This window comes from Neophocaena asiaeorientalis, unplaced genomic scaffold (genome assembly GCF_003031525.2).
Source record: "Neophocaena asiaeorientalis asiaeorientalis breed wild unplaced genomic scaffold, Neophocaena_asiaeorientalis_V1.1 scaffold254, whole genome shotgun sequence".
NCBI classification, from domain to species: Eukaryota; Metazoa; Chordata; class Mammalia; order Artiodactyla; family Phocoenidae; genus Neophocaena; species Neophocaena asiaeorientalis.
This window is the reverse complement of record NW_020174705.1, coordinates 4,051,474-4,078,092: the sequence shown is the minus strand read 5'-3', so window position 1 is coordinate 4,078,092 and position 26,619 is coordinate 4,051,474. Positions and strand designations below refer to the sequence as shown.

General features: G+C 51.4%; 2 protein-coding genes and 1 pseudogene across 6 annotated transcripts in view; all 3 read left to right on the top strand.

The window, feature by feature from the left end:
* Nucleotides 1-4,001, top strand: part of SEPTIN12 (septin 12) — a 20,189-nt gene extending 16,188 nt beyond the window's left edge. For both annotated transcript variants that reach the window (XM_024759442.1, XM_024759441.1), the window contains 3 exons: nt 2,763-2,859; nt 3,497-3,548; nt 3,632-4,001. In XM_024759442.1, the coding sequence (XP_024615210.1) occupies nt 2,763-2,859; nt 3,497-3,548; nt 3,632-3,851 (369 nt within the window). In that variant the 3' untranslated portion in view covers nt 3,852-4,001. The remainder of the gene's footprint in view (nt 1-2,762; nt 2,860-3,496; nt 3,549-3,631) is intronic.
* Nucleotides 4,002-12,664: 8,663 nt separating this feature from the next.
* Nucleotides 12,665-12,945, top strand: LOC112409371 (dynein light chain Tctex-type 1 pseudogene; annotated as a pseudogene).
* A 3,870-nt stretch (nt 12,946-16,815) lies between these two features.
* Nucleotides 16,816-26,089, top strand: ZNF500 (zinc finger protein 500). Of its 4 annotated transcripts, none has more exons than XM_024759440.1 (7): nt 16,816-16,973; nt 17,650-18,147; nt 19,744-19,927; nt 20,130-20,197; nt 21,206-21,314; nt 23,200-23,313; nt 24,332-26,089. In XM_024759440.1, the coding sequence occupies exons 2-7, from the start codon at nt 17,746-17,748 to the stop codon at nt 24,955-24,957; spliced, it is 1,503 nt and encodes a 500-aa protein (XP_024615208.1). In that variant the 5' UTR covers nt 16,816-16,973; nt 17,650-17,745; the 3' UTR covers nt 24,958-26,089. The 4 variants fall into 4 exon arrangements, with proteins under 4 accessions (XP_024615208.1, XP_024615206.1, XP_024615207.1 ...); XM_024759438.1 differs by having other exon boundaries at nt 23,197-23,313; XM_024759439.1 differs by having other exon boundaries at nt 21,203-21,314.
* Nucleotides 26,090-26,619: the final 530 nt, after the last annotated feature.

Sequence of the window (26,619 nt, the reverse complement as noted above, 5' to 3'; positions counted from 1 at the left end):
GGGGAGGAGGGGGGAGAGGGGGGGGGTGGGAGGGAGGGAGGGAGGAAAGGAGAAAGAAAGAAAGAAAGAAGGAAAGGGGGAGGGAGAGAAAGAAAGGAAATAGCTCACATCTTCATTTTCTCTGAATCAACTGAATTTCACCTCCAAGCCCCCATCTTCCTGCCCTTGTGGTACATTCAATGTCAGTCTGTCTGGATCCTGCAAAGCACCTGGGTGAGGCCTGGGGTTCTTCATCCATAGACACTTGGCCTCCACTCCCTCCGCCAGGGACCCTGCTAACCTACACAGCACTTTAGCTTGAATTAGAAAAAGGCAGTAGGGGCTTCCCTGGTGGCACAGTGGTTGAGAGTCCCCCTGCCGATGCAGGGGACACGGGTTCGTGCCCCGGTCCGGGAAGATCCCACATGCCGTGAAGCGGCTGGGCCCGTGAGCCATGGCTGCTAAGCCTGCGCGTCCGGAGCCTGTGCTCCACAACGGGAGAGGCCACAACAGTGAGAAGCCCGCGTACCGCAAAAAAAAAGAAAAAGAAAAAGGCAGTAGCTTCCTTCACAGAAGGGAGCCTGCATGGGATTTCAGCCCTACACAGCCTCATGGTAAGTTACCTTTGTGCAGTGCACAAACTGCACATCTGTACATGGAAGCCCTGCTTCTTGTCTGGCATCCAGTTTCTCCACACATTCCCTCTTGCCGCTCCCCATTGGAGCAATGAACAGTATTTCCTGTGAAAGGTTCAGAGAGCCTTGACCTTCTGTTTTCTGTCCGGAAGCCAGCAAAGACAGCAGCCTGCTCACAGCTGGAACAGTGCTGGGGGAAATAAAGGAGAATGTATTCAAATTAACCTCTCAATAAATCATCCAGATATATAACATCTATTGAGGGTCAAATATGGGCTGATGCATAATAAGTGTGCAAGAGACAGTTATTATTAGCATCAATTTATTCCCCACCACAACCTAATTCTTAGAAAAACAAACCTACATGCAGCACTTGCCTGTTTAATCTCCACTTCCTGCCACGAATAAGTAAACAACCAGAATTTACAACAGGGCTCAGCAAACTTTTTTTGTGAAGGGCCAGACTATGGTAAGTATTTTAGACTTTGTTGCAATTACTCAACTCTGCTGTAGTAGAATGAAAGCAACATAGACAAGAGTAAATGAATGGCAGGGGTGGTATGCCAACGAACTTGCCTGGTTTGGCCCAGGAACCATAGGTTGCCAGCCCCTGGTTTACAAAATTCTCTCTTTCTTTTTGTTTTCTTTTTAATTTTTTGGCCGTGCCCTGCGGCCTGTGAGATCTTCCCCGACCAGGGATCGAACCCATGTCCCCTGTAGTGGAAGGGCAGAGTCTTAACCACTGGACGGCCAGGGAAGTCCTCTCTCTCTCTTTAAATTTCTTTTATTGAAGTATAGTTGATTTACAATGTTGTGTTAGTTTCTGGTATACAGCAGAGTGATTCAGTTTTATATATATAATGTATATGTATATATATATTTATATATACATGTTTATAAATATATATATGTGTTCCTTTTCATATTCTTTTCCATTATGGTTTATTACAGGATTTTGAATACAGCTCCCTGTGGTATACAGTAGGACCTTGTCTGCTAATCCCAAACTCCCAGTCCATCCCTCCCCCACCCCACCCCCTTGGCAACCACATATCTGTTCTCTATGTCTGTGAATCTGTTTCTGTTTTGTAGACAGGTTCATTTGTATCATATTTTAGATTTCCACATATAAGTGATATCATATAGTATTTGTCTTTCTCTTTCATTTTTTAATAAATTTATTTATTTTTGGCTGCATTGGGTCTCCATTGCTGTGTGCGGGCTTTCTCTACTTGCCGCGAGCGGGGGCTACTCTTGGTTGCGGTGCACGTGCTTCTCATTGCGGTGGCTTCTCTTGTTGGGGAGCACGGGCTCTAGGTACACAGGCTTAAGTAGTTGTGGCACACAGGCTCAGTAGTTGTGGCGCACAGGCTTAGTTGCTCTGTGGCATGTGGGTTCTTCCTGGACCAGGGCTTGAACCCATGTCCTCTGCATTGGCAGGCGGATTCTTAACCACTGCGCCACCAGGGAAGTCCCTGTCTTTCTCTTTCTGATTTACTTCAACTAGTATGATAATCTCTAGGTCCATCCATGTTGCTGCAAGAGGCATTATTTCATTCTTTTTTATGGCTGTGTAATATTCCATTTTGTGTGTGTGTGTGTGTGTGTGTGTGTGTGTGTGTGTGTGTGTATATATATATATATATATACCGTATCTTCTTTATCCATTCAGCTGTCAATGGACATTTAGGTTATTTCCATGTCTTGGCTATTGTAAATAGTGCTGCTATGAACTAAGAAGTGCATGTATCTTTTCGAATTATAGTACAAAATTATCTCTTAACCCTCATGATAATGGTTGAAGGTGGTAAGAAATTGGACATGAGCAGTATTATATCACTAATGTAGCTCTGAGTAACACTTGGTTTCCAAGACTTGTTCTGCTAACCCCTTCATTATGCTAAGCCCAAGATTATGCTTCCCAAACATTCACAGAGCCCTGCATCAGTATTGTCATGACTCCCATTTTACAGATGAGGAAACTGAGGCACACTGATTAGACTTTGTGTCTTCTGACTTCAGATATCTGTGCTCCTTCTATCACTTTCTCTCCCCACAAAGGACAGCATCCTGCAGGTTCCTATCTCAGTGTCTTCTCTCTCCACTTCCCGGTGGGGCCAACCCTCCGATCTTGTCCCTTCCCTGCAGGAACGGATCCCCTTCGCTGTGGTCGGGGCTGACCGAGAGCACATTGTGAATGGGAGGTGTGTCCTGGGCCGGAAGACGAAGTGGGGCATCATTGAAGGTCAGTGCAGGGGCCCTGGCGAGGGCTCAGGGGAGAACATGTTGAAAAGCCCTGTTGCCTTTGGCATCCTTACACCCACCACAGAGCCCAGCACAGGAAACAGACAGACCTGGGATCAAGTTCCTTTGTGCAGCTCAGAAGCCCCGGGCAAGTTCCCCAACACCCTGGGCCTCAGTTTCCTCACAGTCAAATGGGTATCATTGTAACATCAACCTCATAGGGTGGTTGGAGGGGTCAGAGCCTCTGCTTTGCATGATACCTGGCACCCAGGAGGCACCCTATTCATTCACTAGAATTGATTGTGGGCCTACTATGTGCCACAGAGCTGACCAGACAAGGACGGGTGGGAAAAGCACAGTGAAGGAAATGTGGGATGGGAGGGGGTACCTGAGGGAGCAGAGGAAGACCCTGCTGATTCAACAGCTGTTTATAGGAGCCACCTGTACCAGGGGCTGGGACACAGCCGTGAATGAATGAATGAACTAACAAATGGGAGGTGGGCTAACACAGGGAGATGTGGGGAAGGGCTGGCAGTGGCAGGGGGTGTGCAGCATACAGCAGGTGCTTACTCGGTGCTGGCCGAGGGCAGGGCGTGGAACAGAGCCTGCACTCAGGGGTTTGGTGCTGTATCTTGTAGTGGAGAACATGGCTCACTGTGAGTTCCCCCTCCTGAGAGACCTGCTCATCCGGTGAGCATGTGGGGAGCCCGGGGGGCTGCGGGGGCCCTGGAGGATGCCCTGGAAGTCCTGCTGACCTACCACCTATCTCCCAGCTCCCACCTCCAAGACCTGAAGGACATCACACACAACGTCCACTATGAGAACTACCGCATCTTCAGACTGAATGAAAGCCACGTGCTGCCCCGAGGGCCCGGCTGGGTGAACCTGGCCCCAGCCCCGGTCTCTGTCCCTGCCCCCGCGGGCCCCCAGGCCAACCCTGTCCCCCCAAAGGTCGGCGGGTGGGCCAAGGACAACTCAGATGAGGAATGCTGAGCACCGGCACATCCCGGGCCCACGGGCCTCCCCAAGTCCTGGGCAGCGCCCTGACACACACCTGTGTACTAGAGCATGTATTAAAGGGTGGACATTGCTTTTTATGAAAAGCTGTGCTTTGAAAACAAAAGGTGTTTTGTAAATGACTTCTTTGAGCTATCCTCAAATAAAAGTATTGTTCTTTCTAAAATAGTGTGAGACTCTCAGGCCCTCAGGAGTCTTGAAGACCTGGGAGGGCCTGCCTTGGACGACCAGCCCCTTCTGCCCCAGAACCAGAGTCAAGTTCCAAATCATGCTCTGCTGTCCGTATCAGGCTCTGACGTGTCCCAAAGCCTCCCTCCCGCACGGGGCGTCATAAACACTTAAAAACTCATCTTTGCCATCTTCCCCAAACTCTGTGTCCCTCACTCCTGCCTTCCCTTTTGCCCCACCCTGGCAGACCAGAATGGTGAGAAAACAATTCCAACTTCGGAGTCTGGCGAAGCTGATGTGAAAATCCCCGCCCTGCCACTGACCTTGTGCGATGTGACCTTGGGAGAGTCACTTACTCTTGTGGGCCTCAGTGTCCTCATCTATAAAACTGGGCTGATACTATCGCTCCCACAGTGTTGTTGTGTGGACAAAACGGAGTGATTCATGGAATGTGCCTGCCACCCCTGGAGAAACAGCTCTCAGAGATGACAGGAACAGCAGAGACCACGGGTACAGGGCAGAGGCTGTGCCCACAGGGTGTGTGAGCACTTCCCAGGACTCTCTGGAACCCTCGAAAGGAAATGGACTTCATGGAAGCCCACATGGTACACCCAAGCTCCCCTAGGGCGCAGGCAGGCAGTGAGCATTCAGTAAGTGACCATGGGGAGCAGCAGTGGTATCCCAGCTGCTGGCCTGCACATTCCTGGTCACTGGGGCAATCTTTTTCTTGGGGGGTGGGTATTCCAAGGACAATTGGTCCTGCTCTCTGCTGATGACTTTACCTCCAGTTTTGGAAGCTCTTTTCACGCCCACAGTGATGCTGCAGCCCATGCTTGGCACAGACTCAGTTGTGTACCCAGTAACGGCCGTGCACAGATTTCTTCTGCATTTCCTGACCTGGGTCAGCTGGGTGAGGGTGAAGGCCTCAGCTGACATGTCTTGGGATTCCCCAGGCCCTGCAAGCACGGAGTACAACTCCAGCTCTGCCGCTTTTTAACTGCAGGACTTTAGACAAGTCACCTGACATCCCAGAATCCACTTCCTCCTTTGGAAAACAGAGACAGCATCGCCAACCTCCTACTTCAGGGTGTGTGGAGACAAGCCTGTTCACAGGTGCCCAGGTCCCATAAGGAGCCATTTTACTGATTGTTTTGTTCCGTTTTGTAGGCACGGCGAGGGGCGGTGGTTTCTTTTATGTGGTACACTAATCAGGTTCATGTCATAATGATACAGTCATCGTATTAACAATAGTGGGCATTTTTTAAAATGGGGAATCACAAAATGAATTCCCATGTACCTGGTATAATAAAATATTCCCCCGATTTCACGGACGAGAATGTTCATAGCAGCTTAATTTATGATAGCCTATAACCGGAAACTGCAAATGTTGGGTGGCAGTGTAAGGTCGGACCTTAACAAACGGCACCGCGAAACAGAGGAAAGCTTCAAGTGAGCTTTATTAGGGAGCGCTCCCGGGCGAGGCTCACTGGTCCGAGAGAAAGGGGCCAGAGAAGTCGCACCCGGGCGAGGGTTGGGCAAGACTTTATAGGGGAAGAAGGGAAAGGGGTGTGGTGAATCTGGGAGGGCGCAGGGTATTCCTTATTTGGTGGTCTTTTCGGGTATCCTGGGGGACCGTTGGTCCCGCCCCTCGAAAGGCGGGAAGGCTGGGCTGGGTTCAAAGTCCCCAGGTCAGTTTCTGGAACTGGGTGGTCCGGAATGTCGCCAGGGCAGTTTCTGGAACTGGGTGGTCCGGAGAATTTCGTTCTGATGCAACCTGTGAATCTGATTGTGTTCCCCTGCCTCGGGCCAGTTGGCCTTACAGGCAGGAGAGTGGATAAGCTATGGCAGAGTCACACAAAGGACCACTCCTGGGCAATCAAAATGAACCTACTACTGATAAACACAACAGCATGGGTGAGTTTCACAGACCTAATGGAGAGTGAAAGAAGCCAGCAAGCAAAGAGAATGCACCCTGTGGATGCCCTTTTACAGAGTTCAAGAACAGGAAAAATCAATTGAAGGTGATGGAAATAAGATTTGTGCTTTTGGGCAAGGGCTGGGAGTGCCGCTGGGGAGGGGCATGAGGGAGCCTTCAAAGAATTGAAAATGACCTATATTTTGATCTGGGCGAGGTTACACAGGTGTACAGCTTTGTAAGATTCTTTGAGCCATACCCTTCAGATTTGTGCACGTTACCGTAGCCATGTTATACTGCAAGTATAAAAATCTTAGATGGTGAAGAGAAATTTTTAAAAATTAAAATAGGAACAGTATACAACTAATAATGCCTGCTTAAAAATCAGTACTGCAGTTATTTAAAATTATTTATGAGAATATTTGCTAGGTTTCAATATTTCAAGAATGCAAATTCCCAGTAATGGCTATTTTGTTGTTGTTGCTGCTGCTGCTGTTAAAAATGCACATTAGGGGCTTCCCTGGTGGCGCAGTGCTGAAGAATCCACCTGCCAGTGCAGGGGACCTGGGTTCCAGCCCTGGTCCGGGAAGATCCCACATGCCGCGGAGCAACTAAGCCCGTGTGCCACAACTACTGAAGCCCGTGCGCCTAGAGCCCGTGCTCCACAGCAAGAGAAGCCACCACAATGAGAAGCCCGCGCACCTCAACGAAGAGTAGCCCCCAGTCGTCGCAACTAGAGAAAGCCCGCACGCAGCAACGAAGAATTAATGCAGCCAAAAGTAAATAAATAAATAGGAGGGGGAAAAGCACATTAAGGGACTTCACTGATAGTCCAGTGGTTAAGACTCTATGTTCCCAATTCAGGGGACCCAGGTTCAATCCCTGGTCAGGGAACTAGATCCCGCATGCCGCAACTAAAAGCCCGCACGCCTACACTAAAGATCCCACATGCTGCAACGAAGATCTTGCATGCGGCAACAAAGATCCCGTGTGCCTCAACTAAGACCCAGCACACACAAATAAATATTAAAAAACAAACAATCTCTGTGAGATTTATCCCTCCATCATTGTTGATCGACACTGAAATTGTTTTTAGGTTTTATCATTACAAAGAACACTGCTCTGAACAGAGAGGAAGTCTTTATTATTTACAAAATTAGCATATATTAAGCCTTTATTATGTGTCAGGCATTCTATTGCCTATTTAAATCACAACAGCGCCTATCCCAGGTGTTACTATCCTCGTTTTACTAAACTGTTATTCTTACGTTCTCCCTCCTTCACCGCAACCGAATCAGCCCCAGGGCCCTGTGGCTTCTGCTTTAGGAATCTGGGTCAGATCCCTGCTTCTATGACTACCACCATCACTAGTATGACCTCAACTTCGGGCCCCAGGAGCTTCCAGCTGCTCTCACTGCTCCTCTCTAGATCTGTGCTCCACAAAGCTTCCTCTCCTGTCAGGACACTATCCTGCTTAAAACCCCAAACTCTATTGGTTTCCCCTTGCTCTTAGGATATAACCCTCAATCCTCACAGGAGCCGCCCAGGCCCTCCTGCTTGGTCTCACCTCTCCAGCCTCATCTCCCAAGCTTGGCCCCCTGCACCGGGGCCACAATGGTCTCCTTTCTGTCCCGCAAATGCACCCCGATCTCTTGGGCCTCAGGACCTTCACACCTGCGGTTCCTTCTGTGTGGACCCCTCTTCCCCCATTCCTCAGGCTAACTCTAAGATACCTCCCTTCCTCTGCTCAACTGTCACATCCATCCTAAGAGAGGTCCTCTCTTCTCTATCCGTTTGGCAGCATTCACCAAAGAGGTGACTAAACAATTATTTGTGCAATTATTTGTCCGCTGTATGCCTCTCTTTGGAGAATGTAAGTTCCATGAAAGAAAGCACTTGTTCACCACCGCCGCCGAAACCCCAGCACCTAGCAGAGCTGGCAGATGTGATCGCTCATATGTGGCTTTTAAAAATATATGTATGAACGGATGAAAGGATTTTGAACGACTTAACGTCTCCCATTCACACATGTGGAAACTGAGGCTAAGAGCACGCAAGGGACTGGCCCGTGGCCTCGGCAAGGACAAAGTCGCGGCCAGAGGCTTCTCCCCAGCCCCTCAGAAGGCCACCTACAAGAGAGACCCTCAAGGCAACGTGACCCCGCCCCGCCCAAGGGGTCCCCTGGGCATCTGCCAGTCAGGCGAGGCGCGCAACACGCTGGAAAAGTAGTCCGGCCGCTCCCCGATTCCGGCGCCCGCGACTTCCGCTTCCGGCGGGCACAGTCCTCACGCGAGGCTTTGGGAAAGATGTGCGGGACCGCGGTTTTTGGTCTCTGTTGCTGCGCGGCAGACGTTGTCCTTGGTTGTGCGCTGAGTTCGGTGCGCTGGGGCTCCTTCCCGGGCGCGGAGGTTGAAACTCCGGGAAGGGAGGTGACTTGCGTGCGGCCGCAGTATTTGGGGCAGAGGCGGGACTCGAATATGGGCTGCCTCCCCTTCCCGGCCTCTTTTCGCTGTGGCGTCACCGGGCGCGCTACAGAGCGAGTTCAACCAAAAGGACAGGGAGAGAGTCAAGTGTAGCCGACTGAGTCAGGCCTTAGGATGTCTGCGATATTATTACTGGCTAGAGTGGATTAACTCGGGACTTAGGAGCTGTAGTTTTGGAATCAAGAATTTGTGTTCCAGCGACTTCTCTGATGGCTCAGTGGTTAAGAATCCGCCTGCCATTGCAGGGGACACGGGTTTGATCCCTGGTCCGGGAAGATCCCACGTGTCGCAGAGCGATTAACCCCGTGCGGCACAACTACTGAGCCTGCGTTCTGGAGCCCGCGAGCTACAACTACTGAAGCCCGAGTGCCTGGAGCCCGAGCTCCGCAGTAAGAGAAGCCATTGCAATGAGAAGCCCACACACTGCACCGAAGAGTAGCCCCTGCTCGCCGTAACTGGAGAAAGCCCGCCCGCAGCCTCAAAGACCCAAAGCAACCAAAAATAAATAAATTTATTTTTTTAAAAAATTGTGTTCCAGTCCCATTGCTGTCACTTCCTAGCCATATGATCCCCCGTGGGTTCAATACCTAAAACTCTCAGAGATTCAGGGTTGTTTTTTTTTTAACCTGTAAAGATACAGTACCTCTGGCCTTACTAAATTAAGAACAAACGGGGCTTCCCTGGTGGCGCAGTGGTTGAGAGTCCGCCTGCCGATGCAACGAACACGGGTTCGTGCCCCGGTCCGGGAAGATCCCACATGCCGCGGAGTGACTGGGCCCGTGAGCCATGGCCGCTGAGCCTGCGCGTCTGGAGCCTGTGCTCCGCAACGGGAGAGGCCACAACAGCGAGAGGCCCAAGTACCGCAAAAAAAAAAAAAAAAAAAAAAAAAAGAACAAACGGAGTGCGAATGCGTATTGTCTGGTGATCAGAAATTGATGGCCATTATTTATCAGGAAGAAGAAGGCAGGACAAGGAGCTGGGGTTAGAAGTTGTCGGGATTTTGAGGAGGGAGTACTAGGCCTTGACATGGGAGGCCTTTATCTCCCAAGCAGAGGGTAGGCAAAGGCACTTGACCTCTCTTTTGCAGTCTTACTGTGGACAACTTCTGCCTTTGGAACCCCCAAAAGCCACGTCCTGCTTCTCCAGAGCACTCTTCTCTGTCAGGGATAGGGAGCCGGGTTACCCTGGAAGTGGTGGCAGATTCTTTTCTCGACCAGACTCTATTCAGGCTCCTTTGAACTCTCTTCTCAACTAGGCCCTGACTTTTGGGCTTCCATGTTCATCTCTGCATTGTTCACTTGTAGCCAGTTTAGCCAGAACCACCTGCCCCCACCCCAATTGGGTTCCTTATCCTCCCGCATTCCCCAGGTGATTGATGTCTGATCACCCTGGCCTTCCTAAAGCAAGAAACCCCTCTTACCCTGATGCTTCCTTTTGTTAATTTTCCAATGCCTCCCCTGAGCCCTGCACCCTGGCTATAAGTTCCCATCTTTCCTTGTTGTATTCAGAGTTGAACCTGATCTGTCTCCACTGCAAAATCCCACTGCAGTATAACAGTCAAGAACCTTTGTATTCTATTACAGGTTAATCACTAAAGGGATGACGCCTATAAGCTTAAATTATCCATAATGGCCCATCTCTAGGAACCCTGCCTCCCAGGTAATTAGCATTAAGCTAAAATACCTTTGTTTAGCTCACAGGAAACATTCCTCACCAGACCCACCTGTGAATGACTGAAAGAAATTAACACATCCCCTCCGGAGGCTAGCCAGAACCAGGAAATTTTGACTTTACTCCCTCTCCTTTTAATATAAAAAGAAGTCTGAATTCTAACTCAGGCAAGATGGTTCTTTGGGACCCGAGTCCACCATCTTCTCAGTCTGCCAGCTTTCTGAATAAAGTCGCTGTTCCTTGCCCCAACAACTCGTCTCTTGATTTATTGGCCTGTTGTTCAACAGGCAGTACAAACTTGGACTCAGTAACCTCAGTGGTCCCTAACAAGTGCCATGAATAATTCTTTTCTTTAAAAGTGGTGAAAGAAGCCCATTCCTCAGCTGTGCCTCTCTCTGTGTGTCTGTCTCTGTCTCTCACAGGCTGGCTCTCCTCTGTGTGGTTGGCTTCAGCCCACAGCAGATTTATTGGAGGAAGCTGGACATTTTACCTCTATTTCTCTTCTCTTAGCTCTGGCATCCTCCCCTTTTAAGAAAGCCTTTGGGGCTTCCCTGGTGGCGCAGTGGTTGAGAGTCCGCCTGCCGATGCAGGGGACACGGGTTCGTGCCCCAGTCCGGGAAGATCCTACATGCCGTGAAGCGGCTGGGCCCGTGAGCCATGGCCGCTGAGCCTGCACGCCCAGAGCCTGTGCTCCACAACGGGAGAGGCCACAGCAGTGAGAGGCCCATGTACCACAAAACAAAAACTTTATTGCTAAAATATGCTAACCATCATCTGACAATGCAGGGTGGCCACAAACCTTCAATGTGTAAAAAATGCAATATCTGCAAAGCTCAATAAAGTGAAGTGCAATGAAATGAGGTCTGCCTGTACATCCTTGTTTGTGCCAGACACAGCCCAGAAACGTCTTGGTGGGTTTGGTTTATGTCACACAAGATTTAAACCCAGTTTGAGTCTACATTCAAAACTGGGAATTTTCACTTAAACATCCAGATATCTGGCTTCTGGGGAGTGATCAGATTGGCAGGCAGTGTGGGGCCTGCATACCCCACTGCTTCCCATGGCCTTGACACTGAGGCCTTGCACCTGCTCCACCTGTCACGACGGCACTGTTGTGTCTCTTGTAGAGAGAAATTCCCCACATTCACATCACTCTCACACATGGTAATAGAGAAGAAAGAGCAAGAGGGACACGTGTTTTAAGAAAAATGGGAGAGAGCCCATGTCTTTGCGGAAAACAAGAATATTCCAGAATGTTTGGTGCACAAATGCATGTCTGTGTCAAAAGCCCAGTCTTGCCTTCCCCCCCGGCCCTTGTGGGTGTTTGAGCAGGTGTTGGTGGTGGTCTGAGGGGAATCTTTTGCCGTTCCAGGGACTGGTGGTGTTTATGGGTCTGGCTGTGTGCTATGGACTGAACTGTGTCCCCACAGAACTCATGTTGAAGCCCTAACCCCCAACGTGACTATATCTGGAGACAGGGTCTATAGGAGGTAACTAAAATTAAAGGAAGAAAGGCATCACTGTCTCTTTCCACCAAGTGAGGACAGAGTAGGCACTATCTATGAGCCAAGAAGACAGTCTTCACCAGGAACCAAATCTGCTGGCACCTGGATCTTGGACTTCCTGCCTCCAGAAGCATGAGAAATAAATGTCTGTTGGATAAGTGCCCAGTTTGTGATGTTCTGTTACAGCAGCCTGAGCAGACTATGACACTATGTGTTTTTTCCAAGAGAAGGGTGTGAATCTTCACCCTATTCTGAGCCACATCTGGGCCGACCGCGAGCAGGGGAGTTTAGCATACGTCATCCCCATGGGTAAGGATTTCTGAGCATGCCTGGTGGGCCTTGATTCCCCTTCTTCCTCCACACTCCAGGCTTTCTCTGTGATGCCTTCATCCTACAGGCAACTCTCCCTCAAAGGAATCATCATGTTTTGCACACCTGTTCTTACCCATCTGCTTCTTTTTTTTAAAAAAAAAGATTTATTTATTTATTTTTTGGCTGCGTTGGGTCTTCGTTGCTGCACGTGGGCTTTCTCTAGTTGTGGCAAGCAGGGGCTACTATTCATTGCGGTGCGCAGGCATCTCATTGTGGTGGCTTCTCTTGTTGTGGAGCATGGGCTCTAGGTGCACGGGCTTCAGTAGTTGCAGCACGTGGGCTCAGTAGTTGTGGCACAAGGGCTTAGTTGCTCTGAGGCATATGGGATCTTCCAGGACCAGGGAATTGAACCTGTGTCCCCTGCATTGGCAGGCGGATTCTTAACCACTGTGCCACCAGGGAAGTCCTACCCATCTACTTCTCATTTAACTTGCTGGCTGCAGGGAAAAGACAAAGTTTCAAATGCTGGGTGGTTCGAGGTGTAAACAATGGCTATCTCCTGCCTCCCTGTTAATTGATGTATCCTCTTGTCTAAAATTTAATAATGGAACCAAAACACAACCAGACTACAAGGAGAGATTTCACAGCATTGCACAGCAAGCCCTCTTATCCTTCATCCTTCCTGTTGATGAGAATAATAACAGAGGGAGGCAGAGGCAAGGCGCCAAAGGAAAGATGGAAGACTACCAGGCTACCGAGGAGACTGCTTTTGTTGTTGATGAAATGAGCAACATTGTAAAAGGAAATGTTGCTCACTTCATAGAAAGTGCCATCGGTGGCAACGCCTATCAGCACAGCAAAGTGAATCAGTGGACCACAAACGTAGTGGAGCAAAGCTTAAGCCAACTCACCAAGCTGGGGAAACCATTTAAATACATTGTGACCTGTGTAATCATGCAGAAGAACGGAGCAGGATTGCACACAGCAAGTTCCTGCTTCTGGGAGAGCTCTACTGATGGGAGCTGCACGGTGCGATGGGAGAACAAGACCATGTACTGTATTGTCAGCGCCTTCGGGCTTTCTATTTGACCGCCTCGTCCAGCCTGTGATCTTTCTCCTTTTGTCCCAACATTTCTCTTCCATCTTCTAACCACCAGCCATCTAGTCAGTGATCACCTGTCTCACTCTAAGTGTGTTTTTGTGACGCTTTCAAAATGTAGAGAAAAAAAACAAATAACCACACTGTTTTGTGACCTGCACACCCTAAGTCAGAGGAATCATCACTGAAGGTAGTCAGGAGCCTGTCCTGCCACTTGTCTTAACTTTGAATGTTTCTTTTCAAAGGTGCTAAAAGCCGAAATCTCCTAGTGTGAAACTTTCTCTACTCTCTGAGATGATTCAAATACACTAATTTTCCATAAAAAAACAAAACAAAACGACTACTGTTTACTGAGTGTGCCTATGTTTCACCCTAGAGCAAAGTATTTTAATGTGCTGTGTCATTTAATTGTAGTAAGTATCCTCTGGGAAATAGGTACTATTAACCCCCATTTATATTATTGTCGGAATCAAGTTTGTGATAAGGTTGGGCAGCAGAGTTCAGTGTCTGAAGAACAAATTACACCCCATTATTTATTCAGTCGTTCAGCAAATATTTACTGAGCATCTACTATATGCCAAGCAGATCTGCCTATTGTGCCGAGAAAACCAGAGGGGCCCTAGTTGGTCACCTCAAAGGAGAATCTTGGGACAGGACCAGAGTCTTCTGAGATACAGTTTGGATATTTACTCCAAGACAGAGCTCTGATTACCTGGCTGGCATTCAAGTTTGCCTTTAGGGGAGTGGTCTGAGCAGCAGGCTCTGGGGCGTACTTGCCCAAGTCTGTCTTGGCTCTTCTACTTTCCTAACTGTGTGGCCTTGGGCAGGGCTCTGCCCCTCTGTGAGCCTCAGTTTATTCATCTAAAACGTGCATAATAATGATATCTACACAATAGTCATTGTGAGGATTTAAGTAGCACAGTAAAAACACAAGCACCGTGGACTTAGGAAGTACTTAAAAAACATTAGCTTTTATTGTTAGCTCGCAAATGCCTTATAAAAAGTGTGAAAAACACCCATTACCTATCAGGTTTTGAAAACTGTAGCTCACTGATGATTCTTCTAGATAATTTAGTCGAATTAGCTAAACTGTTTGACTTGTACTGAATTGTTGGTTCTCAGTCATTTGGACTTTGGGAAATTGCTACCAACGATGACCCACACTTGTAAAGTGCTTGATGGTAGACCATCTCCTCCCAGCCATAATTAAGTATAAGAGTAACTGTGAGCTGAACCAACACCCAGTACGTGATTATGGATTATGTACCATCAGCCTGGAGATCATCTTCCCCTCTGTCTTCAGAGGAGGATCTACGTGTGCCTCTCAGTTGTTTGCCAACTTCTGTGAGTGTAAGGCTGCCATTTTAACTCAAACTGTTTTGTAAACTCCATAAACGCTATGAAAACAAGCTACATTTATAAGAATAAACAGTGGCATGTGATTATATATATATATATATATATATATATATATATATATGTATATAACTGTAAATACTTTTAATTCATACTGTAAACAATGCTTGGCGCCTGAATGAGTTGTGGACCTCTTACAGGAACTCCACGGGCCCAGGCAGCCAAGATCCACAAATCTTGAGGCCTGCAGACTTCATCCCAGTGTGGTTACAGGTCATAAGCTGATGTTTATGGAGCATCTGTTACGTGCTAGACATCATCATAGGTCCTTTACAAACATAATGTCATCGAAGCCTGTCTGTCAGCTCTCAGAAGTTGGAGCTATGACAATCCCCATTTTACAGACAAGGCAAAGGTAAGGCTTACCCAGTTAGTAAGTGGTGGATCTGAAGCACTGGTTTGGGTGTACATCAGGGTAGGCCCAAATTCATCCTGGTGTATGCTGGTTATGGACTGAATGCGTGTCCCCCTCAAGATAGGATTAAGAAAGAAATCCTGGGCGAAGTAGAAGTTTAACCTTTAAATCTCTGTTGGCTCTACTCACTGAAAACTGCCCAGAGAGGAGAGGGCCAGGACTACGTTAGTCAGGCCTAGGTTAGTCAGGTCACTTCATGGACTTGCTAACTTGTGTATATCTGGCCCCGAGGAGATGATAAGAGATGCAAGGCCAGGGCCCCACCGCTAACCAGGAGGCAGATAGAAACAGGAAGCTGTGCGGCAGCTTTGAAAATGCTGCTGTCCCCACACCTGTCCGCCCCTCCAGACGGAGCCAAGAGTGTCTCTTCTGTTTTCCTCCTTTTCCCTCTTCCACTTTTGTCTATCTGTCTTCTTCCTCCCCCACTACACACCCATCTGTGACTTCTTCAAATTACCCCTTTCCACGCCCTCCTCCTGAGGCTGATGGAATGGCAGGCTTCTTGTGTTTGGCTTGAGTGCCAGTGCTCTGAATGGCTCTGCACCTTTGTTCCCTCTAAGATCCCGGCTCTCCTGACCCGTTAACTGATGTATCCTCTTGCCTGTCTAAAATTTAATAATGGACCCAAAACACAGGTTCCAAGGAGAGATTTCACAGCATCGCACAGCAGCCCAAGATTATAAGGCGAAAATGAGGCATATGTGGTCCTGCTTTCCTCAAGCCCCACCACAAGGCTGTCCTGAAATCTGGCGTCTTCCCTTTAAAAGGTCCTGCCTTCCACCCGGGGTGTGTGTGTGTGTCTCTCCAGAAATCAGTGGTGAGCAGCCCTGTTTCTTGTTCTGCCTGTGTGCTCACAAGAAAAACTGGATATTGGATATAGGGGGAAAAGTGGAACGTGAGAGAGAATGGAGAGTAGAAATGGAAGGAAAGAAAGAAGCCGGTGGGAGGGTTGATTGAGGTGCTAGGCCTGAGGATGCCAAAGCTGAAAAACTCAAGGGTTGTCTGGTTGTTAGTCAGTGATGATGTTTATGGAGCTCTCACTGCTAGGCACACAGCTCTCACCATGACCCTCTTCCTGCTCAGACCTCCCTACCTGCCTACACCTCCCTCCCCCAGGCTCCACAGGGACACCAAGGACTGACTGTCCAGTTCACCTCCTGCTCATCGTGCCTGCTTGGCACAAAGCAGAGCCCAATAAATACATATTTGTTGATCAAATTAACAAATGAAGAAAGAAGCAATTAATAACGAAGATGTACCCAGCAAGAACTTTGTGAGTCTTCATTTTCCGGTCTCTAAAATTAAGGAGCTGGACCAAGACAGACACCTGGGTTCCAACCTCACCCCAGTTTTGCACTTACTGAGTGTTTGTGACCTTGGGCAGGTCACTGAACCTCTCTGCACCTCGGTTTCCTCACCTATAAAATAGGGATAATAGTATCCCCTTTGTTTCAAAGATGAACTGATTTAATACTTGCAAATCGCTTAGAACAGAGCCTGACATATACACAGTACTATGTATGTAAAAAAGTAAATTTCCAGGGTCCCCTCCACCGTGGAGCTCCTCAGGCCTGGCAGGGTGGACGGAAGAGAAGCAGGGAGAATGGCCCAGAAACTGCGGAGCCTCGCGCATGCGCACTGAAGTTGGAAGACCACCCTCCCGCAACGCCTCCCAGGACCCATCTACCCGAGGCCGCGGCTCAGCCAGGGGATGACTACGTTACCCACAGTGCATCTCGCGGACTCGCTACGTATCTCGTTTCTATGCCTGACAGTCGGTTCAACCAGTGGTAAGAGGACCCACAATGTGAGTAGTTACCCACAATGGCTCCCGTGGACCCGCCCACCCAGGCCCATTCTCGCTCTCCACAGCCGGCCAAAGGTGCGAGGACTACATTACCCACAATGCTTCCCGTGGGACGCCCACGCGGCCTCGTCCTCCAGCTCGACGCCGGCTCAGCCAGTGGTCGTCGCCGACTGTCCTGGGTCTGCGTGCTAAGGGTTTTGATCCTCGCTTCTGGCCCGCCAAGACTTCCACGCCCGCTCTCCCGCTCCCGTCCCAACCCGCTGCTCCGGGCCTGCCCCGAGCCCCCCCACGGGTCTCAGCGCTGCCGGTAAGTGCGGGCGCGGGCGCAGGGTCCCAGCTCGAGCTTCTGTCCGCGGCCCTCGCCCGCCGGAGCCTAGTTTGTGCCCGGCCCCGGTCACCGCTCTCCCTCCAGCTGAGCGGACGAGACGGGAAAGCAGCCCAGCCGGGGAATCCTGACCCTCCCAAGACCCTGGAGTTGGAGAGGCCTTGGTGACCATCCATTCGGTGGGGCCCGCGGATGGGCTTCAGGCTCCCGAAGCCCGAAATCAGGGGTCAGATTGGGACAGAATCTGCGTCCTCCTGGGCAGAGGGGGCTCTGGTTCTCATCATATTTCCAAACGGACTTCATCCAAAAATAGCCAACTGTAATATTGAAAACTCAGCGTTTGTAGAACTCTGACCGCGCGCGTTCCAGGCACTGTGCTAAAATAAACTATTTTCAAACGTCCCGTTTAGTCCTCTCAGCAACCTGAGTGTAGGTGGTGTCACCATTTTTTCTTTCACATGAGGAACTGAGGCCCAGAGATTAAGTACTTCTGCTGGGAATTAGAGGGTTAGTAGCAAAGACAGTTTGATTTACTTTAACCGTTTCTTTCTGCCAGTGAGGGCAAGTTGGCCTTGGGGTCAGGGCAGGGGCTTATGGGTTGCAGACGCTTATCCAGCCCCAGTGCTGCACCCTACATGACTTTATTGTCTCTCCACAGAGCCCTGAAAACATCTTCCCCAGTGTCTGGCCAGAGGTATAGGGAGAGACAGGTGAGAGTTCCAGGCCAGAGAAGGAACAAGGCTCACCAGGAGCAATGGCGACCTCTCCCGGCTTCCAGCACCCGCCACCCCTGGAGCAGGATGAGATCCTGATCGTGAAGGTGGAAGAGGACTGCTGCTGGGAAGAGGAGCCCTCCCTGGAGATTGAAGACCCTAGCCCTGAGACCTTCCGCCAGCTCTTCCGTCTTTTCTGCTACCAGGAGGTGGCCGGACCTCGGGAGGCCCTGAGCCGCCTCTGGGAACTCTGCTGCCGCTGGCTGCGCCCTGAGCTGCGCACCAAGGAGCAGATCCTGGAGCTGCTGGTGCTGGAGCAGTTCCTGACGGTGCTTCCAGGGGAGATCCAGGCCCGGGTGCGGGAGCAGCAGCCAGAGAGCGGTGAGGAGGCCGTAGTCCTCGTGGAAGGGCTGCAGCGGGAGCCCAGGAGACAAAGGCAGCGGGTGAGGTGGGGGGCATTTTAGCCCTGAGGTGAGAAAATGGGGCCCTGCTGCTGAAGTCTGTGTTTGTAGATTTCCTTGGGCTCTGGAGCCGTGGCCAGCCTTGGTCATTGGGAGTACCTGGTGCTGGCCACACACTGAATTGAAGAAGGCAACTGCAGAGTGTTTCTCAACGTTGGTCGACATGTGTCCACCCCTTGATTAACCACTATATCCCCACCAGCCCTTTCTAAGCTATGTGGATTGGTTTGTTTACACCATCCCAACGTAGGCCAGACACAGGTTTTAATGGGAGAGAGGCTGGGGACCTTCAAAGGCAGGGCCTTAGGAGTTGAAGAGATCTCCAAAGAAGGAGGAACACTGGGAAGAAAGACCAGGTGCTGGTGGGTGCCCTGGTTAGAGCCCCCAGATGTTTCTCAATCTCTCTGGGGCTGCGCCATTCAATACAGTAGCTACTAGCCATGTGTGTTTGTTTTAATTAAAATTAAATAAAATTTAAAATGTAGTTCTTAAGTCACACTGACCACATTCCAAAGGCTCAGTCATCACACATGGCCAGTGGCTGCTCCCTGGACAAGGACAGTGCAGATATGGGACACTTCCATCATTTTACAGAGAATGCCACTCTAGACCAACTCAATTCCTTCTAACCAGATCTGGGGAGTGCGAAGTCTCTTACAGATTTCTCCTGCTTGGGTCAGATTAATTCCTCCTGATTAGATATTTGGCAAATTCTGCAGGTCACCTTTCTCCCTGTGGCAGTGTCATTGGCTACACAGTGCTGTTCTTTTGCATCCGGCAGGATAGACCCCCCAACTCCCCCCGCCCCCCAAAAATCCCAAAAACCCAAAAAACTTGACCATAAGGTGAGTTGAGTGCATTAAGCACATCCTGCCTTCGTGGTGGCCAACAAGAACCCAGGAGCCCTTCTCAGCCCTGCCAGCCTTGGCGTTTGGGGTTCCCGTCATGGCTTTGCTCTGTCACTGGGCACCCTGTAACCTCCAGGGACTGTCTCCTCTCAGAGGTGTGGAATTTTGAGCCTGAGACAGGGTCCCTGGTGCTGGTTTCAGTTCCCTGGAGATGTATCTTGTCCCTAGTACTGTTACAGATGTCAGTAAACTCTGAGACTAAGTTTATCTGATTCACCTTCACTGGAATTAGGAAATAGATAATTCCAGAGGGTCTGTAGATGATTTCAAAAAATGTAGCAAGTGCAGTAACTCAGGCTTCCGAAATGAGACCTGATTTGGGGCCCTTCTGGCCCAGGTTTTTCAGGAGCACTAAGGAAGGAAGGGTGAGAGTGTGACGGTGACAGCAACACAGTGTGATGGGGAGAGACCACAGAGTCTCAAGAGTGGAGCAGGCTTCCCTTTCCCCAGGTTGGCAGCCTGACCTCTTCCTGGGTCACATGCCTTTTCCCTGGCTGGAGGGAGGTGCTTGGAGGGTCGCAGAGGCCATCAGACACAACGAGGTGGCCCGGGGGTAAGACAGCCTGGGAACAGGGTGGCCAGGGTGCCCGAGACAAGGAGGGATGGGGAACCCTGTGGGTTTCCTCCTGACCTTCTGGGAGCTAGTGGGCAGATCTCCATCTGTATGCAGGATCCGGAGGTAGTCCCTGATGACGCACTGGCCCACGGGACAGGGGAGTGGTTCTTAAAATGCCAGGTGGAGGCCCAGCCAGGAGAGCTGTCTCTGGAGGAAGGGACTCAGCACTCCAGCCAGCAGCCCCCAGCCCAGCTGAGCCACAGACCAAAAAGAGGCCCCCAGCTCTGGCCAAAGATGGGTGAGTAGCTGTCCCTCTTGAGGAAAGAGACGCCCTGCACTGGGGAAGGGAAGGGAAAGGAAAGGAGTGTGGCAGGGGTCGGGCCTGTTTGCCTGTGGGGTGGGCAGGCTCCCGGCCGGGTGAGTGTTGATGGGGAGCAGCTGGACCTGTCCAGCCTTCGCTGCCATGTGCACGGGTGGGTGACTCTCTGCTCTTTCCCCAGGCCCAGCGGCCTCCCAGTGTCAGGAGACGGCGGCACTGGCCACATCCTTCCTTTCAGCCTGGTCCCAGGTGAGTGGCATTCCTGATCTGCAGCATCCCCGTGTGTCCCGTGCCCTTGTTACAGGGACACTTCTCTTGCGTGGTCAGGTCTGTGGTTTCCAAGGCGGATCTTCACCTCCTGGGAAGTCCTACCTGTTTTCAGTTGCCACCTGAGTATTAGGTGTGTCCTGGAGGATCCTGGAGTCTCAATGGGCACTCACTTCCACAGTCACTAGGGCAGTCACTTCAAAGCCAGCTGTATGTTAAAATCTTCTGGCATCTGGGTAAAAATAGATTTTCCCCCAGCCCTGGCCTGGAAGCAGAGTCTCCTTTGCTTGTTTGTTTCAATTGCAGCTTTATTAAGATATAATGCACTTACCATTACAATTCTCCCATTTAAAGTATACAGTGTTTAATATATTTACAGAGTTGTGCAGTCATCACCATAATCAAATCAATTTTAGAACGTTTTCATCACCTCCCCAAAATACCCCACACCCATTACCAGTCACTCCCCCCTCCCCCTCCCTCAGCCTCCTGGCAGTCACCAGTCTTTCTGTCTCTCTGGATTTGCCTCTTCTGGATATTGTTTTCTTGGGTGTTAATCGTGCTCCCAGGTCAGTCTGGTGTTAGATTTGGGAACCACTGGCCTAGAGGCATCCTGAAGTCCCCAGGTCACCCCATTTGGGTCCTGGGGCTGGCTTGAGCTGAGGCAGGGCATGCTAACTCATGTCCTCAAGGAACGTGGGCCCCAGTGGCTGAGATCTCAGATCCAGCTGTTCCACACAGTACATCTGTCCACACAGTCTCTGGCCCTGCAGCAGTTGGGGCAGAGCTTGGTGGTGACGGTGTCCTCCCAAAGAGCAGGATCCAGCTGTGTCTGAGCCAAGCTTGGAAGGAAGGAGTGGATAACAACATATGGAAAGGGAAAGGTTGGGGAGGGGAGGAAGTAGGGGAGGTAAGCAGGACCTGCCTTCATCCCACAAGTGGAGGGGACGGGTGAGCCCACCAGGCTCTGAGTGAGCTGTGTTCCAGCAGGTGCCGGTGACCTTGGAGGACGTGGCCGTATACCTGTCCCAGGAGGAGTGGGGGTGCTTGGACCTGGCTCAGCAGGACCACAGCTGCGACATGCTGCAGGAGGATGAGGGTATGTGCAGGGAGGCCCTGGCCGTTGTCTTGTCAGACACCGGGTTGTGTCTCTGACGTGGGTGAGTGTCAGGGAGGGTGGCTGCTTCCCTCAGGCTGGCTGTGGTATTTGCTGGCCTCCAGGACCCGAGGCCCAGGCCACCTCCCTGCTCAGCACCTTCCCTGGTTCCCCCCGCCTACAGGAGTCACTCCAGCAGGTCTCAAACTTTAGTGGCCAGAGGAATCACCGGGCAACATATTAAAAATAGGAACTTGTGGGCCTTGTGCCCAAGGGTTGCTTTAGTGTGCTGGGGGCATTCCCTGGTGAGTCCTAGTGCTGGGCAGCCCTGCACTGCCAAGGTTGCTAGTGTCCCATCAGTGGCCCATCTGCAGCGGGGGCAGTGTGGCTGCTTGCCCATGTCCCAGGCAGATGTGCAGAGCTGTCCTGAGTTCCTTCTTTCGCTCCTTTACCCACACGGTTGTCCAGTGTCAGTGCAGCCTTTGTGCTGTCCTTGGACCCCATGGACAGAGCTGCTCTTGGCAGGGCCCTGCCTGTCTACGGCCTCTCCTCACCACCCCACACTGGCCCTTCTCAGCTCATCCTGCCACTTTTGACACGTGTTCACTCCCTGAAATGTTTTTTAAAGGAGTTGAGATCCTGCTTTGTATCAGTTGGGGTTCTCCAGAGGAAAAGAACCCTTAGGATATGTGTGTGTAGAGAGAGATTTATTTTAAGGAATTGGCTTTCACGATTGTGGGGGCTAGCAAGTCTGAAATCCATACAGCAAGCCAGTTGGCTGGAAACCAGGCAGGATTTCTAGGCTGCCTTCTCGAGGCAGAATTCCTTCTTCAGGAAACCTCAAGTTTTCTCTTAAGGCCTTCAACTGATTTGGTGGGGTCCACCCCCCAGTGTGGAGGGTAATCTGCTCTCCTTACAGTCACCTGATTGTAGATGTTAATTACATCTGCAAAATAACCTCCACAGCAACATCTAGACTGGTATTTAGGGAATTAATTCCCTGGTGGTCCCATGGTTAGAACTGTATGCTTTCACTGCTGAGGGTGTGGGTTCTGGTCAGGGATCTAAGATCCCACAAGCCGTGCAGCATGGTCAAAAAATAAAGGTAAAAAATTGATTGAGGGCTTCCCTGGTGGTGCAGTGGTTAAGAATCTGCCTGCCAATGCAGGAGACACAGGTTTGAGCCCTGGTCTGGGAAGATCCCACATGCCGCAGAGCAATTAAGCCTGTGTGCCACAACTCCTGAGCCTGTGCTCTAGAGCCTGTGCTCTGCAACAAGAGAAGTCACCGCAGTGAGAAGCCCACACACCACAATGAAGAGTAGCCCCCGCTCTCCGCAACTAGAGAAAGCCCACTCACAGCGACGAAGACCCAGTGCAGCCAAAAAAAAAAAGACTGGTATTTAACCAAACAACAACACTGTAGCCTGGCCAGGTTGGCACAGAAAATTAATGATCACATACTTTCTTACATCTTCATTTATTCCAAACTAAGTGTCTGTAGAGCAAATGAAGATGAAACCTTCCTATTGCCACGAATACTGGCTTGCTGTGTGCACTGTTGCTGTCCCACTGCTCTGTGCTCTGTCCTGCTGTGTGTTGTAACTCTTGGCTACTTCATCTCTGTTGTGATGAAATTCTGACTCCTCGGGGCATCTGGTTTCCCTCCCGGAGCTGGGGAGAGCCTTGGGCCCTGTTTTTCCTCACTTCCTCTCTCTCTGAGGAAGCAGTCTGCACAGAAGTAGAGTGCCTCCCACCTCTGTTGAGGCATGGAGTTTTTCCCACAGGTTCTCCTGATGCCCCTTTGCTCTCACGAGGAGGAGGTTGTTGCAGTCTTGTGTTCTGTCCCGGCCACACTCATATCCTCTCTTCTCTTTCTCCATCAGCAGGACTCCCCGCTCCTGGGCCCTGTCTGACTGCCCAGGATGGGCCAGGGCAAGGCCTGTGGGACCCAGCTTTTGCGGCCTCGGGGCTGAGGGAAGTCTCTGGCAGTGCTGGCTCAGGTGAGGGGGTCTGGGAGGAGACGGATGTCCCAGATGAGATTCTCCCCTCTCCTGGGCTTAGATCTCCGGCGACTGTGTTTGTGGAGTTCAAGCTCAAGGGCTTAGAGCAAGGGTTGGTAGATTTTTTCTGAAAAGGGCCAGATAGTAAATAGTTCAGGTTTTATGGGCTGTATGGTCTCCCTGGTGATGCCTCAGCTCTGCCCTCCTGGCACAAAAGCAGCCACAGACAGTATGAAAAGACATGGGCGTGGCCATGAAACTTCATTTACAAAGGCAGGTTCACCCGCCCTGAAGGAAAGGCAAGGGGAGACAGGTGGCTTTAAGAAAGGTTTGGGGCTCGAGCAGCAAGAGAGTCCTACCACCTTGAGCTGGGACATGGCACTGCGCGCAGACACCATAGGGAAGCTGGTCCTGAGGGCCACACGAGAGGCTGGGCACGGGGTCCTCAGGACGCCCTGAGTGTCACCAGCCAGCGGCACTCTCTCTTGGGCCTACACCTGGGTTGGAATTGCTCAGTCACGTGGTCGCTCTGTGTGACCGTTGGAGGAACTGCCAGAATCAGTTCCTTTGTAAAAACTCTTAGCGAAGGCCAGGGAGGTGGTTCCATCCTGTCTCAGTTGTACAGATGAGGTGGATGTGATCTCGAGCCCATGCTTGGCTTCCTGGACAAACCAGTGTGGAGGCAGGAGGGGGCTGCATGGGGGTGTGGGGTGGACAGCATCTTGGCAGGGACAGTTCCCAGCACTGGGAGGGCCTGTCCTTCCCCCATCAGGTCAGTGGGCCTCAGTGTCCTCATGTGTAAATGGGACTGTCACAGTACCACCTCATGGCCTTGTGGGTCTGGCCATGGTTCTAGTTCCCAGAATCAGGCTCTGAATGAGGCATCCTGTGGAGGGTGTGGAAGGGGAATTTGAAGGCACTTCTCTGCGTCAAGGGCTACCCCACCCTGCCTCCCCTTCTCCCTCTCCCCCTCCCCCTCCCCTTGGATCGCTCAGTGACTGTGCTCTCTCTGTCTCAGAGCTTGGGAGGCAGTTTGAGGACGGAGAGTATGCCAGGGCGGACGCGTCGGTGAGAACATGGTGGGGCCAAGCGCTCCCGGGTCTGGGTCAGGGGCCCGGCCTGACCAGACCCCAGCAGCCTCCAGACAGAGAGCGGCCCCTTGGGGTCCGGAAGCCGCACACGTGCCCCGAGTGCGGCAAGGCCTTTAGTAAGACGTCCCACTTGACCAAGCACCAGCGCACGCACACTGGGGAGCGACCCTACCAGTGCCAGGTATGCGGGAAGCGCTTCGGCGACCGCTCCAACTGCAGCACGCACCAGCGGGTGCACACAGGCGAGAAGCCCTACGCCTGCGCCCAGTGCGGGAAGCGCTTCAGCCAGAGCTCCAGCCTGGTCATCCACCGCAGGACACACACCGGGGAGCGGCCCTACGCCTGCACCGAGTGCGGGAAGCGCTTCAACAACAGCTCGCACTTCAGCGCGCACCGCAGGACACACACAGGTGAGAAGCCCCACACCTGCCCGGCCTGTGGCAGGGGCTTCCGCCGGGGTACAGACCTCCGCAAGCACCAGCGCACACACGGCGGGGAGCAGCCGCTTCACAGACCCCAGAGGCTCCAGGACGCCCCAGGGGCCCGAGCCTGATGATTGGGGAAGCTGCCAGAGTTGTTTCTGTCCCGGAGCCAGAAACTGGTCTTCAGGCATCTTCAGACTCCGTTTGCTCCCGTAGGCCCCAGCACGAGGACACGTGGTGGGACATTTGGGGGGCCCAGGCTGAGGGAAGAAGCTGGGCCCTGCGGGTGTATTAGGGTCTGGGGCAGCCACACAGAGGACCACAGCTGGGCCGCTTACAGCAGCAGGAATTCTCTCACAGTTCAGAAGGCCAGAGTCTAAAATCAAGGTGTCTGCAGGGCTGCCTCCTTCCTGCAGCTCTGATGGAGGATCTGTCCCAGGGCGCTCCTGGCTCCTGGTGCTGCCAGCTGTCCTTGGCACACCTGGGCTTGTGGCCACATCACTCTGCCTCCGCCTCCCCACAGCCTCTTCTGTGTGTGTCTCCATGTGTTGTCTCCTCTTGTAAGGACGCAGTCATTGGATTTAACTGATTACATCTGCAGAGACCTTGTTTCCAAGTAAGGTCACCTTTTGAGATTTTGGATATGAATTTGGGGGGAACACTTTTCTGCCCACTTTGGGGGAAGCGTCAATGGCTATGGTCTCTTGCAGCTTTACGTACCCCAGCCTTATCTGGGCTTGGTCTCCTGCCTTTCCCCCGAACCTTGCTGCACTTTCAAAATGTAGCCTGTTGCGGGGGGGTGGGGGGGGTAGTTTCCAGTATCACAGTGGTTGTGGGTCATCTTCGCAGAGCCACAGCTGTTCTGTAGGATGGATGGCTGGTGCGGGAACGCTTCCCCGAGATCGCATCTTTCAGCCTTCCCCAGCCCATCAGGAAGTCCCCAGGGTAGAGTGCCAGGGTTGCCTTTGTTCCGGCCCAAGTGGCTGTGTCCCAGGATGCAGGCCGGCCTTGGTTACCCCACTTTGAATTTCTGAGGTGGATGTGCCTCTCTGATCTGTTCACATCCATGGTGTCATAGTGGCTGAGGGGAGTAGTAAGAGGCCTTGTTTCCTTTAGTCATTAGTAAAGTTGTGGGGCAGCTCTGAAACCACTGGGTTCCGGAATGTTCCATTCAATTGCTAGACATATTTTTACCTTTCCACACAACCCAGGTTCCGGGGTGTGTGACCTGCTCTTTGTTCCCTTAATAAATGACATCAGTCTGTCTGGCCCCTGTGCTCTGTCCTGTGTATTCTCTGGAGAATGGGGCCGCCCAGTTTAGGGATGGTTTTTAACTTTGTGGGACACGTACTATCCAGCCAGGCCAGTGTCACCAACCACCCGCCTGCCCCTTACAGGCTCACTTCTCACATCCAGGCTGGTGCTGGAGGTGGCTGCCTACTGCCACTTGCGAGCTGGGCCCATCCAATGCCTGTTCCCTGACATTCTCTCACAGTCCTGTAACAGGTCTTCATGATTCTCCTTCTCTAGATGGAAACTGAGACCCGAGAGCTCGAAGCACCTTGTTCAGGTGGCAGGACCAGCTTTCAACCCAGGTCCGAGCTCCCACCGCCTCATCCTCCTGGCTTTCCTTGATAGACAGTAATTCGCAGAGTTGAACTTGGAACTAAGTTTATTTTCTGTCACTGTTGGGGAAACATTCTGCCATTAAAAGGGGTAGAGAGTGGGGGAAATGGAATTTTAAAAATAGCCTTTGTTCTTGAGGGCTAGTGGCTGCAGTGGAGGCTGTGTGC

Excerpts from the sequence above, each read along its gene's own strand:
- ZNF500 (XM_024759437.1), top strand. The coding sequence starts at position 17,746 with ATGGCGACCTCTCCCGGCTTCCAGCACCCGCCACCCCTGGAGCAGGAT. Across the intron at positions 21,315-23,196 it reads CATGCTGCAGGAGGATGAGG|CAGGACTCCCCGCTCCTGGG; the intron begins GTATGTGCAGGG and ends TTTCTCCATCAG. Across the intron at positions 23,314-24,331 it reads CTCTGGCAGTGCTGGCTCAG|AGCTTGGGAGGCAGTTTGAG; the intron begins GTGAGGGGGTCT and ends TCTCTGTCTCAG.